This window comes from Phyllostomus hastatus, unplaced genomic scaffold (genome assembly GCF_019186645.2).
Source record: "Phyllostomus hastatus isolate PE091 unplaced genomic scaffold, TTU_PhHast_1.1 phas_scaffold_585, whole genome shotgun sequence".
In the NCBI taxonomy this organism is placed as follows: domain Eukaryota; kingdom Metazoa; phylum Chordata; class Mammalia; order Chiroptera; family Phyllostomidae; genus Phyllostomus; species Phyllostomus hastatus.
The window spans coordinates 8003089-8016878 of record NW_025334037.1 but is presented as its reverse complement, the minus strand read 5'-3'; the positions used below and the strand labels follow the sequence as shown (position 1 = coordinate 8016878).

The 13790-nt window shown below is 53.6% G+C and overlaps 1 protein-coding gene across 7 annotated transcripts in view; it reads left to right on the top strand.

The window, feature by feature from the left end:
- Positions 1-13790, top strand: part of ABCC8 (ATP binding cassette subfamily C member 8) — a 74540-nt gene that overhangs the window by 43046 nt on the left and 17704 nt on the right. For 5 of the 7 annotated variants that reach the window (XM_045825598.1, XM_045825594.1, XM_045825596.1 and 2 more), the window contains exons 14-20: positions 116-232; positions 620-695; positions 1439-1544; positions 9918-9953; positions 11645-11680; positions 12397-12495; positions 13553-13637. In XM_045825598.1, the coding sequence (XP_045681554.1) occupies positions 116-232; positions 620-695; positions 1439-1544; positions 9918-9953; positions 11645-11680; positions 12397-12495; positions 13553-13637 (555 nt within the window). The remainder of the gene's footprint in view (positions 1-115; positions 233-619; positions 696-1438; positions 1545-9917; positions 9954-11644; positions 11681-12396; positions 12496-13552; positions 13638-13790) is intronic. The other 2 variants (XM_045825599.1, XM_045825597.1) reach the window with 1 other exon arrangement.

Sequence of the window (13790 nt, the reverse complement as noted above, 5' to 3'; positions counted from 1 at the left end):
CTCACCACTCAGGCCTGCTGCATCCTGCCTCAGCCTTTCCTCACAGGAAGAGGGGCTCCCTTCCCGGTACAGCTCCCAGCCCTGCGGGCCCTCACCTCCTCCTAACCATCCCCAGCCACTCAAGGTCGTGAACCGCAAGCGTCCAGTCCGGGAAGACTGTCAGGGCCTCACAGGCCCACTGCAGAGGCTGGCCCCCAACTCAGATGGGGATGCTGACAACTGCTGTGTCCAGGTGAGTCTGAGACCCTACACCCCAAGCCTGGCCCCCAACACCATCACCAACAGGGGGCTCAGCACTGATGGGCCAGACCTGTTTGCTGAGTCCTCTGCCCCAAGGTCACCCTACCTGCCTGTAGGACCCATGGGAGTCCCAAGACCAGGGACAAGTCTTCCATCTCCACCCAGTGTGGGGGGACGTGTGGCTGCTCTCTCAGGGAGGGTGCCTTGGGCAGGGGTGGGTGTGAGAAGACCAGTCCCCCACTCCCCTGTCCTGGAAGTGATCCAAGGACTGGAATAGTAGTTTCTGGCCTTTCTGGGGGAGGATAGATAAGAAACTTTGACACTGGGATCCCAACTGTCTTCCTGTTCTCTTCTGGGCCATGGGCTATTGCTAATGAAGGTCATTGGAGGCTTCTTCACGTGGACACCCGATGGGATTCCCACACTGTCCAACATCACCATCCGCATCCCCCGAGGTATGACCCCGCTCATCCCCCCATCAGGCTCTGAGGGTGTCCCCCTAGAGTCACGTCTGAGGTGCCTCTCCCTGTGTCCCAACATGGAGAAAAAAGAAAAACCAGCATGTATTGAGTGTCTGTTCCATGCTCACTCTAAGTGGCTACCCTCGGGCATGAACACTAGAGAGGGGGTGGGCTTCGTGCTCCAGGAGTCCACGTGCCAGGTGGGAGTGCAACAGCAAGGACAGGGCGAGATGGGGGCCTTGATGTCAACCCATCGGTTACGGACAGCGTGGTGCTTTGCAAAAAGATGAGACCCGAGTAGCCAGGGGGCATCGTGGAAGAAGTGGAGCTTCTGAGAATGAGCAGGGTCCCTCAGGCCATGAGGCAGGGTGGGCGTTCTGGCAACGGCAGCAGCTTGAACAAAGCATGGAAGTGGGATGGCGGTGGGGCCCGGGGTGGCGCTCGTGGGCCCACGAGGAGCTGGGCTCACACTGGGTGACACTGGAAGGGAGAAACGGGAGCTTCGGGCTGGGTGGGGGAGTCATCAATGAGGGAGGGCTTGGGGAGCCAGGAGGGCAATGTCAGTACCCAGAAGGAAAGGTTCCCAAAGAGGGAAAGGACTCCCTGGGGGTATTCTAGGTAGGAGGACAGCAAATGGGGGCCCCAGGGTGGGGAGTGTCTCTCTGGCTGTCTTTCTGGGTGGTGGTTGTAAGACTCCTTCTTGGCCTCAGGCCCATCCTGGCTCTCCCTCCCTGCAGGCCAGCTGACCATGATCGTGGGGCAGGTGGGCTGCGGCAAGTCCTCACTTCTTCTAGCCACCCTGGGGGAGATGCAGAAGATCTCAGGGGCCGTCTTCTGGAACAGGTAGTGAACGCATCCTCAGGGCTCAGTTAGCGGAGAGAGACTAACAGTGGGCGGGCGGGCGGGTGGGCAGCCCTCCTTCCAGCCCCCCGGTTCGGTGGAAGATGCGCTGTGCGTTTGTTGAGTGCCCACTGTGTGTTCCCTGAGTACTCAATAGATGCTGTTAATTGTCGTTCTCATCATCATTAGTGCTTAGTAAACCCTTACTAGGTGCTAGGTGCTTTGCCAAATCCTCTGCGCATCATTCCATTCAAACCTTATGACAACCAGCAAGGTGAGCACTGATAACAGCAAGGTTAACTGTTCTCATTGTATAGGCGAGGGTTAAACTATTTGCCCTAATTCAGCCCCCTAATAAGTGGCTGAGCTGAACTTTGAACTCAGTTCTGTTTGACTCCAAAGCGCATGCTCACTCGGCGGCACTGCCACCCACCGTGGGGAAGGGCAACGCAAACATTGCCCTGATCCTCAGCAAAGCTGGAGCAGACCATTCAGTGGGTGTTTTGAGGGCCCAAAAATAGCCCAAACATGGGTTTCTGGGAAAAGATCACTATCTTAATTAAAGAGCTAGAACCTAGGCTGAGTCAATCATGAATCTATTATTTACACCCACTTACTTCCACAAAGCGCTGGAACCTAATTGATAAAAGATACATGTAAAATAGGAGCTTTTTAAAAAGTAAGAAAAGAGAAGCCAAGAAATGAAGAGGTTAGAAAAGGTGTCCGGAAACCTGGGCAGTAGTTGGCTTCAGCGGTCCGCACAAACCTGGCTCGGAGCTCCCCAGTAGCCGAAGGAAAGAGGGACCAGACCAAGGATTTCGGTGCTTGTTCAGGGATAACAACTGTAGCCATTTACGCAGAGGGCAAGCTTTCCCCAGCAGTCATTTCTAGGGGGAAACTGTCATTCCCTGCATTAGGTTTTTCATAACTGTGAGTGTGGCACTGAGCAGAGAGAAAGACCTCGGGCCCAGTGTCTGAACACCTGCATGCACCCCCATTCGCTGCTTTTCCAAAATGCCCCAGAACAGTGTGTACAACAGGTGGCAAACTCCCCTCCCCAGTGGGGCTATGAGCTGGCAGATGTGCCCCCTTGGGCCTCCTGTGACCTCAGTCTCTGGAGCAGGGGTGTCCAGCCTGCATGTAGCCCAGCTGCATGTAGCCCAGGATGGCTATGAAGGTGGCCCAACACAAAATCATAAATTTACTTAAAACCTTTTTTTTCTCATCACATTTCATTAGTGTTTGTGTATTTAATGTGTGGCCTAAGTCAACTCTTATTCCAGTGTGGCCCAGAGATGCCCAAAGTTTGGACACCCCTGCTGAAGCCTTAATGCCAAAGGGGATTGTGGTGTGTTTGGGGGCAGAGGGGTCCCTGCCTCCGTTCCCCATCTTTTTTGGAGTGTTTCCAACACAGCCTGATTAGGAGGCTCCAGGCATTGGGTCTGAGGTCACTCTGCCAGCCTTGTACAAAGCTCCCCTTGGGGTCTTGGGGTGACTCCTCACCCTTGCCCATTGGCTGATGGCTTATGTCTGTGACCCCAGTGAAGTGTGAGCTGAAGAAAGGACCAGTATTGATCGGCCATCTGCTGCAGACCAGGCCCTTTGCCAAGCACACTGCAAGCATGATCTTGTTGCTGCCTCCCACTAAGCCTCCCACTGAGTCTTTTCACCCCAAACTGAAGTAGAAACTGAGGACAGAGAGGTCAGGTGACGTACTGGTCAGCATGTGGAACAGGGACCCAAGCCGGGCTCTTTCCCTGGAGCCTGGCCTCTGCCTTAGGCTGGGATTCTGTCCAGTCCCAGGGATTATTCTCTGCCTTCCATGTAGAGGGCAAGCTGGATCCAGGCCCACTCTGAGGGCAGGCAGGCCCTTTCTGGTAGGACCCCAGAGCACAGAGGCTGGGGCTGCCCCTGGATGCCCCTGGCTGTGTTCCCCTCAGTGTGAGTCAACGCCCCTCTGAGTCTGGTCCCTTGGCCTCACTTTCTTCATCTCCTCCCCAGCGCCCTCACCCTCAGGCACCCTCCCACCAGCATCAGCACCTCTCTGCCTTCTGCAGGGGCAGCAGACAGGCTTGGCAGGGGCTCAGCCCTGTCCTGCCTCCATGCCTACCTCTTCCCCAAGCAGTGCCAGCCCTCAGGGTCTGGTGCTGCCTCCTCTCTCTTTGGGAAGCTCGCCCCCAGCCCAGGGGGGTGGGGCACGAGGGGCCTCTCCAGGGCCATGGAGCACTTCACATGTGCCAGACACTATGCAACACACTTCATTTACTTCATTGTCTCAGTTAGTCTCCTCCAGGCTTGTGCAGTAGGTATTCTTCTGGTCCCCATTTAACAGATGAGGAAACTGAGGTGAAACGAGTTGCCCAAGGCCACCCAGCTCTTAAATGCCAGAAATGGGATTTGCACCAGGTGTTCAAGTGCATGAGTTTTCCACCATGTGCTGACAGAAGGGGCTCCAGGGGCTGACAGAAATAACAAGACTGGCAGCCCACAGACCAGCAACCCAATGGCCGTGACCGCCTCTGCTACATCCTTAGCAAAGCCACCACAGGGTGCTAAGAGCTGTGCCCTCGTCCACACTCAGTCTTCTCAACAGGCAGCCCAGCTCCTGGCTCTGTTTGAGGCAGAGGGAGGGAGAGGTGGTGAAAAGGTTATTTCTCCAGAACCCACTTTGCCCTCCCTCGAGGTACAGCTGCCCTCCCAAGCACAGTGAGGCGCATCAGGGTAGCTTGCAGCCAACCCCAGGAAGCTGTGAGGATTTGTTCGTGACTTAACTCATGCTCCAGTGCCTCTACACTGATGTACTCACTCACCCCGTGTTTACTGAGCATCCGCTATGTGCCAGGCCCTGGGCACAGCGAGAGAACTGCCAAGATGAATAAGACATGGCCCCTGCTTTTAAGGGAGGGAAGGCACATCGGCACCATCACTGAGCAATGAACTCTGCAGTCAAGGAGAGAGGACTCACGAGTGTGGTTTCCTCGGATGGAAAAGGCAGGGTGGGAGAGGAAGGTTGTCTAGGCTGGAGAATCAGCCTGCACAAAGGCTTGCTGATGCGAAAGAACTTGGTTCTGGTACCTAGAGGGGTGGGGGTAGTGGTGGAAGTCAGGACTGCAGAAGGGGGCAGGCCTCCGGGCAGACACCCCTGTGTGCCACGCCTGGGAGGTAAGATTTAGCCTAAAGTCTGCGGTGGAATCATGCTGGTGACAAAGGGTGAGAGATCGGAGAGAGGGAGACTCTAGGAAGGGAGACCAGTCAGGAGCTTGTCACGATGGCTAAAGAAGGAGGAGTCTGGGCCAAAATAGTTGAGTTGGCTTCACGTGCTGTTTGTCTCTCAAAACCCTGGACACATACACAGCTCTCTCTGGCCCACCTACCCTGGCCAGTGGGTCAAGTGCGGGGCTGTATGTTGAGGGCCCCCCCATTATTTGCAGGAGTTCCATGCCTCAGACATTGGACCCCAGGTCAGCAGGGGGATGATGTACTTGCAATGTGGGCCAAGAGCAAAATGGCATTTGACCCGGCAGCCCCTCCTGTCCGCAGCCAGAGGCGAGGGCTATGCCAGGCTGCTCTGATGTGTCTCATCCATACCAGCAAGGGCCAAGGCTGGTGACCTGGCAGCCAGAAAGAGTTCCAGGGGGCACGAGGCTGGGAGTTGAGGGATTAGATACTGCAGAACGGAGAATGCTCTGGGGAGATGGGTTTGTTTGTACAACTGTGCATTTATTCCTTCATGAGCAAATGAGCAGTGTGGCTGAGCAAGCTCTGGAGTCGGACTGCCTGGGTTCAAATCTGGGCTCTGTGCTTTGGGAAATTTTGTGATTTCTGTACCAGTTTTCCCTTGTTACTCACAGGGTTGATGTGAGGCTTGACCTAGCATGTAGTAAGTGCCCTATAAACATTATTCTAAATATTATTCTTTGACAATGAACCTCTGTGCCAGGAACAATATTCCCTGATGGCTCTTTGATTGTGCCCCCGCCTGTCTCCCAGGAGAGACTGTAGTGAGCTCCCTGGGCACCGGGACCACATCTTATTTGTCTCTGTACCTACAATGGCTTTGCTAACTTATGACCTCCAAGAGATCGCCATTATAAAGGTGTCATTACATGTCTCTCCTTGCACACCTTTGCCCACGCTGTTCCCCTAACCCAGAATTTCACCACCCGACTTCTCCACCAACATTTGGAATGCACGAGGCCCGGTAGTGCATGCCTCACAATGTATTGTGCTTATCTGCCAATGTGTCTGTCTCCCTCAAGACTTTGAGCTCCTTGAGGACAGAGCTGGAGGATTATTCCATGTTGTACCCCAAGTGCCTGACACAAGATGTGTATTTTATGAACCCCTCTGTGCAGATACAAATCTGGCCCCTGCCCTCAGAGAGCTCACAAGTCCCGGGTGGACAGAGGATGCAGACAGGCCCTATGGTGGCCACACAGGGTCCATCGGGTGAGGTCCGGCATTCCGGGTTGGAGAGTTACTGCGGCAGCCCTGAACAGATCTGGCATGTCAGCCAACCGGGGCCAGCTCCCAAACACTCACTTCCATAATGGTCACCTGCCCCTTCCCGGCTCTCTGCTCCAATGCGCTATCAACTTGAGAGTGCAAACTCTCTCCTTAATCTTTAAAAGGAAAACATTTTGATAAAAAGTCAATCTATTCAATGTAAATATACTCAGTTAGCAAATACACTCAAGTGAAATCTTTTCCCTGAAAATAAAGAATAGGGCCATTAATGTCTGCAGCAGGATGATGTTAAATGTCCCCGGGGAGCCAGCAGGAAGCTAGGCTCGGAGGAAAGCATGGTGTGGGGAAGAAGGCCCCGCCTCCCTATGAGGAACTACAGATCAGCCTCACGTGGAGCCCCCTGCTTCCCCCTGCTGCCCCTGCCCCCACTATTATTATTTCTGTCTGTGTCCACTCAGGAGGCTGGGCCTTGCTTGCCCCAGGCCTGGCTCAGCACACTGTTGCTTCGGGGCGGCTGGTGTGAAGCCTGTCTCCTGAGACCCCTGATTCCCCAGGAGTGAGAAGTAGGCTCCTCTCAGGACTGTAGTCCCATTTGCCCATATAGTTCCTGGGGTCTCTGGGGATTTGGGCCCTGGGGCTCAGGTGCACCCCGGGCTTCCTTGAGGAGGCAGGTGTGGTGGGATGGTGAAGGGGTGCTGTGTGGGGCCAAGCTCGGGAACCAGATGGCCGCTGGTTGTAGACCCGACTCTGACACTCACTAAGCCATGTAACCTTGGGCAGGTCACTTCACCTCCCTGAAACGTAGTTTCCTTAACTGGACAATAAGAAAACCCTTTCCTCTCTCAGAGATTGGCCCTTAAAATCCAATGACATCATTTGGAAAGGGCACTGTGCGTGAAAAAGGTAACGTTTCAGGGCAATGACAAGCCTGCCTGGGGCAGGATGAATAGAATGTAGAGATCTGTAAGTCTTAGCTTCTTCCAACCTCAATTTCCACCTCCTCCCTTTTTATTTGTTGCCGGGTTCTTAAATGAGTGTTGAGGCTGTTCAAAACCTCCCCCGTCTGCACCTTTGGGACCAAGCACTGAGCTAAAAAGATGATTCCACGCCCCCTCCTCCCTACCCTCCCCAACCCCGCCACAGTTTTCCAACCTTAGGTCTTTCCCTCCAGCCAGCTATGAGCTATATTCGTACTACATCCTCCCAGCGGCACTTTGAGGTCTGTGCCATTAGCCCCAGTTCACAGAGCAGGAAACAGAGGAGCCCCTAAGTAAAGGGACTTGCCTAACCAGCCAGCAGAGAAGCCCCTTGGGTGCAGACCTAGAGCCCACGTTCCCGCCACTCCTCCCAATGCCTGTGCTCACGTGCTGCGCTCTCCTCTCTCCCAGGTCCTAGCGCCCCTCCACCCCCACTGTCTGCACTTCCCTCTTCAAGGCTCAGCCCACTGTAACTTCCGAGAGCCCTTCCTCACATCCTCAGATTTCTTCCTCCTCCAAACTACTTTTCAAAAATTACACTTTTCTCTGAATCTAGAAGGATGTGCACTAAATTAGAAAAGATACACAAGTGTAAAGAAGATAACAACCACCTAATATCCCCTCACCCAGAAGCTTCCAGAATTTTCTCTATGCATTCCCATAGGTGTTTGCATGTACTTTCCCTCTCAATTTTTCTGTAATACTTTCTTGCTCCTGCTTTTCTTCTGGCCCTTATAACCCTCTGTGTGTGTCTGACTCGCTCTACCACACTTCGAGCCCTGGGAGGGCAGGTCCTGTTCCTTGACTCAGGCTGGCGCGGTCCCACGTGCCCAGCTCATGGCTGGCTCAAGGAAGAGATGAGAGGTTGGAAAACTGAGGGAAACGGTCCTTCCAGCTCAGTGCTCAATCCCAAGTGCAGGCAAAGGAGGAATCAAGGGTCCCCAGCACTCATTCGAGAGCCCAGCGATCAGTGACAGAAAGTGTGTGCCACGTGCACCATTCTTCACTTTTCAGGTTAAAATGTAGACACACTCATCTTGGGAGGCTCATTCTAGGGAGGCTGGGACGACACTAGAAAGAGGAGAAGATAGACCTTGAGTCACCCACCAGCTTCCCCCTCTTCTCAGCTCCATACTATTGGGCACATTATGCAAATTTTAAGCCTCAGTTTCCCCATCTGTAAAGTGGGGTTACAAACACCTCTTTACAGGGATTGTTGTGAGGATGAAGTGGTGAACACAAACAGCTCCACACAGCACCTGGCATGCGGACGCCTACGTTGCGTGCCGGTCCCCTGGCCTCTTCCCAAATGATTAACACGTCAGTTAACAACCTCCATTTATTACAGGTCTGTCATCAGCTCTGTGGGGGCTGAAAAAGATGCTCTTCCTGCCTTAAAATCCCACTGGGGGTAAAAGATACAGCAACTGATTAGAGAGAGACACAGTCCATTATAAGGGCTAATTGAGCAGTGCAGACAGTGATGTGCACTGAATTAGGGCGGAGAGCTCCGTGTGTGCCTGGGTCCTTGGGGAGCCCGCAGATACATTTCCTCCAGATGAGTTACAGCCTCTGCAACTCTGGAGGCAGTCAAGGCAGCAGACTCCGCAGATAAGCTTATCTGGGCTATGGCTGCAGAGTTGGAATTTGTAAGCTTGGGGTTTGGTTTTGTTTTTGTTTTTTTTTTTTTTAATCTGTCTCATGTTACCAGCTTGTCCATAAATTACCACTATCTGATGGTTTAGGGAACCCAATGCTAGGCTGGGCTGAGAGTGGAATGAGACCGCAAAGATTGGAGACCAGTGATTACATGCATATCAGGGTCTCCGTTCAGTTCTGCCCCTTGGCTGAAGACAGAAAAGAGCTTCCTCAGGCTTCTGTCCGCCCTGTTTTCGTCCATCCTGGTTTTCCTGACAAGGAGGCATTTATCAGAGCTAAGGCATGTGTAATCACAGTGCAGTTATGTAGCGCGGTCATTAAGAATAGGAAGATTTGGAGTCAAACAAATCTATTTTCTCTGATACTTGTTGGCTGTGTGACTTTGGGCAAGTTACTTAGCCACTCTGAGCCTCACTTTCTTGGTACAAGCAAAATAACCCTCCCTCATGTGGTTTTTCTGAGCTTTAAAATAGATGATGCTATTACAGTGCTCATCACAGTGCTTATAAACGTTCGATAAATGTTAGCTGGTTTTAGTATCATTACAGTAAGGCCTATATGAAGACAAAGCAGGTTGTTTTCCCCCAAATGTGCATGTCGCAAGGACACATGTCACTGGCAGGAGGCTGCTTCTGAAAGGTTGAGAGGTGGCCTGAGGCAGAAGAAAGAGCACTGGCAAAATTGGTACCAAAATTCAGGTCAGCTCACTCAGTGTTTTTCATACTATAGTCCGCAGTATGAAATGCATTTGACATCACAGTCCTCTACATTCGTGTATTCCTTGATAAACAAGAGAAACAATTTCACACCAAAAAATGTACATTATGACCACATGCAGTGCTCATGGATGTTTTTCTCCTTTTTATAGTGCAGTTGCAACTCACTAATTTCAGATCCACATAGTGGGTCCCCTTGCTCAGTGTGAAAACACTCATAAAATGATGGTGACCTTGGGAAGGTCCCTTTCCCTCACTTAGTTTCCCAACTGTAAAACTATCTCAGTGCCAACCAGCCTCGCCACCGCTCTGAGTCACACCGGCAGCACTGACGGAGCCCTGGCTGCTTGGAGGGTGCCCGTCCAGGTGCTTCGGGGGAGACAGAGATTGAGAGCAACAGTTTCTGCCCCAAGGAAGCCATGTGGGGGCCCAGGAGATGGGTGGGGGTGGGGACTGTAGGGCTTGCTTCTCCCAGAGGCCCAGTGCCACGGAGAGATTGACAATGGTGTGAGAAGTCACTGGTGTATTCTTCTCCCCCCGGCCCATTTGTGCCCCAGCAGCCTACCGGACAGCGAGACGGGAGAGGACCCCAGGTACAGCCTTGGCACTGAGTTGGAAGTGGGCCCCGATAAAGGGAAGGGTCTGGGTGTGGGGTATAGTGGGGGCGGGCAGGGAGGGGGACTATGGTGGTGGGGACACAGCGTATGGATGCAGGGCTGTGCGACCTCTGTAGTTTCAGAGGCAGGAGGCCTTGTAATGAGGCATGCATGCTCAATGAGCACCAGATCCGCCTCCTGGGGAGAGGAAAAATGTAGATGTTACAAGGACTTGTGGCCCTCCAAAGGGCCACAGTACATAAACAGATCTACAGTACATTTGTGGTAAAATTTCACGGTGGGAAAGAGTCAGAAAATGAATCTGTGGTTGCCACAGGGTGGCGGGAAGGCTGGAAGGGAGTGACCCCTGGCAGGGGCAGGGTTACTTCGGGGATGACAAGAATGTTCTGGAAGTAGATCAGGGTGATGGTTGCACAACCTTGTGAATATTAAAAAAAAAAAAAAAACAACAACCTAGTGAATTGGATGAGAAATGTGTCAAAGAAAGGACAATTAGAAAAAAAACTGTCTAAAACAGCCCTGGGGTTGATCATGAAAAAACAGCCGAGTGGGTCTGTGAGGAGAGAGGAGGGGTGGCCCCCAGGTCAGACGAAAAAACCTGGTCTTGTTGCTTTATGTTCAATGGGATTTATGTTCTTGTTGTCTAAAAAAAAATCAAAGTAAAATAGATGAATGAGACTCTGAGACCCTCAAAACCCTCCCTAACCTCACCCTCCCGAAGACATTCAAACACACTGCAGGTGGTGGGCAGTCAGGGTAGGAAGGCTGGCTCAACCTTGTTCAGTTTAACCTCTGGCCTTCGCTCTCCAGCACCGACGAGGTTTTCTTTCCCCATCTTTCTCTGCCCTTTCTGCCACCTTGTCCCGAAGCTCCAGGGTGTGATGACAGGCCCAGCCTCTCTGGCCATAGTGACCATAGTTCCTGAGCCAAAAACCAGGCCTCATGGTCTGTGACAAGCATGCACATGTGCATAAGAACAGCAGGGCAGGATAGCTGGTCCCGGAGCAGGTCAGGACAGTCCAGGCCAGTCCAGGCCACGTGGGCACTGCAGTGGAGAGCATCTCTCCGGGCGGATCCCCAGATTCCTTGGCTGTCTTCTGAAAGGGCCACTTGGGGCTGCTAATCACACCTAGAGTCCTTCTCAGCTCTCTACGTGCCACCCAAGTTCCATCCGCTGTAGGCCCCCACCCACAAGCTGTAGGCAACAGTGACCCAGCCAGGCCTGGCTCTGGCCAGACAGCACTCCCTGTCCCAGCTGTCTGTGTGGGTGCGTCAGCCTGAGACCTTGGCCAGTGCACTTGAGCCCTGATGCAGAGGCTGAGTCTGGAGGAGCCACATGTTGGTCTTCTTCCTCTGATGCAGGAAGTGCCCCCCACATTAGCCTACACTAACGGTGCCTTTCCCCCGACCCTCCCTCTTACCTGAACTGGCCCCCAGGGCTCTCCTCACATACCCCATGAGGATTCTTGACACTACTGGGGTTCAGACAGTGGAGGCTCCCCCAGGATGGCCACACCCCACTCCCACGCCCCTCCGTGCAGCATTTGTGGCTACAGACTTAGTTCCAGGGATGATAAAGACACTCATGCTGGGAGCTCAGAATGTCTGTGCAGAACTCAGTCCACTCATGTGAATCCTGAAGGTGCGTCTCTCTTCCCCCGCTGCAGCCCAGAGAGGGAGCCAGCAGCTGAAGCAGACCTCAGGTACTGTGTCCTGGGTGCACCTGCCCTCCAGGGCAGGCTTCCTCAGAGGGCTCGTCGGGCCGGAGAGCCCCAGAGCTCCCTCAGGCAGTCTCTGGTCCCAGTGCAGCGGCAGGGAGGAGGCCCGGAGGGAGGGCTCTGTGCTCCACTGGGCAGTTTGGACGCCGCTGTGCCTCTTCTGCACACCCGGCTGCGCTCCTCACAGCAGGTCATTTTTATCTGGTGGATATCTTTGCCTTTTGTTTTTGTTAAATTTGGGGGGTTGGTTCTTAAAAAATTGCATCATGCAAAATATGGTTTCCTTGGCTCCACTTGTTTTTAAAAGTTCCATTTGGAAAGTTACCTGCTAACATCAAAGTTGAATGGTTTGGAAGCTGTTCAAGAAAGGAGGAAACCAGGGGTCCAGTGTTCACTTGGTTTCTTCCTGGGCCCTGGGTGGAGACTCAGGAAGGAGTACAGGCTGCAGGGGTGTGGCACGTGGGGTGCAGGGCAGGGAAGGATCGAGCTTCCCCCAGTCAGCTAAGACTGGACACCTACGCCTAGCTCAGGCCCTGGGGAAGGGGAGGCCAGCGGGGCCAAACGCAGCAGATTTCTGCCAGCCACACCTCCCCATCCTAACGCCGCCCCACCCCTGCCCTGGTCTGCACCACCATCTTGACAACTGCCTCTGAGAAGGAGCCCCTGAAAATGCCTCCTTACTCCCACTCTGCTTTTCCCAGGAAGAGAGGCCCCGTGGCCTATGCCTCTCAGAAACCATGGCTGCTAAATGCCACTGTGGAGGAGAATATCACCTTTGAGAGTCCCTTCAACAAACAACGGTAAAAGCCCATCAGAGGGAGGTAGGCTGGGGGAGGAGAGACATCAGTCATGGGCAGCATCAGCTACCGGCCCTTGTCCCCCAGCTCCAGCCAGCAGCTCCGCCCTTCCACTGATCTCCCACACCCAGCCGCCCACTCTCCAGCCCGCTTATCTGGATTCCAGCCTGTTCCATATGGTCCCTTTGGAAACGGTCCAGATGTGGCTGGGCATCAGGGAAGCCCAACGCCCGTGTGAGAGAAGGCGGGAGGAGAGGGAGATGAGGGAGCACCACTGCCCTGTCCTGTGGCTGGTGGGGAGGCCGAGCCAGCGCCTCAGCCTGTGCACTCTTTCCCCCGCAGTGAATGATAACCACTAACATCGACTGATTCTCACCAGGTGTCAGGCGCAGGGCCAAGCTCTTTGTACCCATGATTTCCTCTAATGCTCACAACTAGTTGAGAAGGCAGGTACTATTATCATTCTCATTTTATAGATGAGGAAACCAAGGCTCAGAAAGGTTAGGTAACATGCCTAAGGCCACTCAGACCTTAAGTGACAGAAATGGACCTCAAATCCAAGACTGCCTGACACCCAAGAACATGTCACTAAGACACCCTGATGCCTCCTCTGTGCACCCTGGCTGGCACCTGCCCGGGCAAAGAGCTGGCCAAGGAAGTGGGAAAGGAGCAGGCTGGGCAAATATTTGACCAGCCATTATCATTACCGCCTAAACCAGCCAGCAGTGATTTTCCCTGGCGGCGCCCCAAGCATGGGCTCTGGCTGCTGCTTTCCCCACTGCCGAGGGACCACGTGCCCTCTCTTGTCATTTATGTGGCATGTTTGCTGCCATCTAATTCCATCCTTCAAATATTTAACTTGCTCCAAGACCGTGGAAGGTGCTGCCCTTGGCTTTTTTAAAACTCACGTGGTGTTTGTTCGCACCCAAGCAGGAGGCCCATTAAAACCATTGCTCACCCCGGGCACAGCTGCCCGGAGACTAATGACCCTCGGCGAGCGCTCAGGCCCCACTCCGGCCGCCGGGCCGATCAGCCATGTCCCCACCCCACCCCACTGCAGGTACAAGATGGTCATTGAAGCCTGCTCCCTACAGCCGGACATCGACATCCTGCCCCATGGAGACCAGACCCAGATTGGGGAGCGGGTTAGTAGAGCCTCCAGGGGGTTTTCTCAAAACCAGGGGCCTCAACCACCCCTGCTCCCCACCTATCACCAGCTCCAGGCCCCGAGATCTTCTCAGGGAGAGCAGGTACCTGGGGAGTGAGAGAGGGTGAAGCCTGCAAAGCTCCGTGCAGTA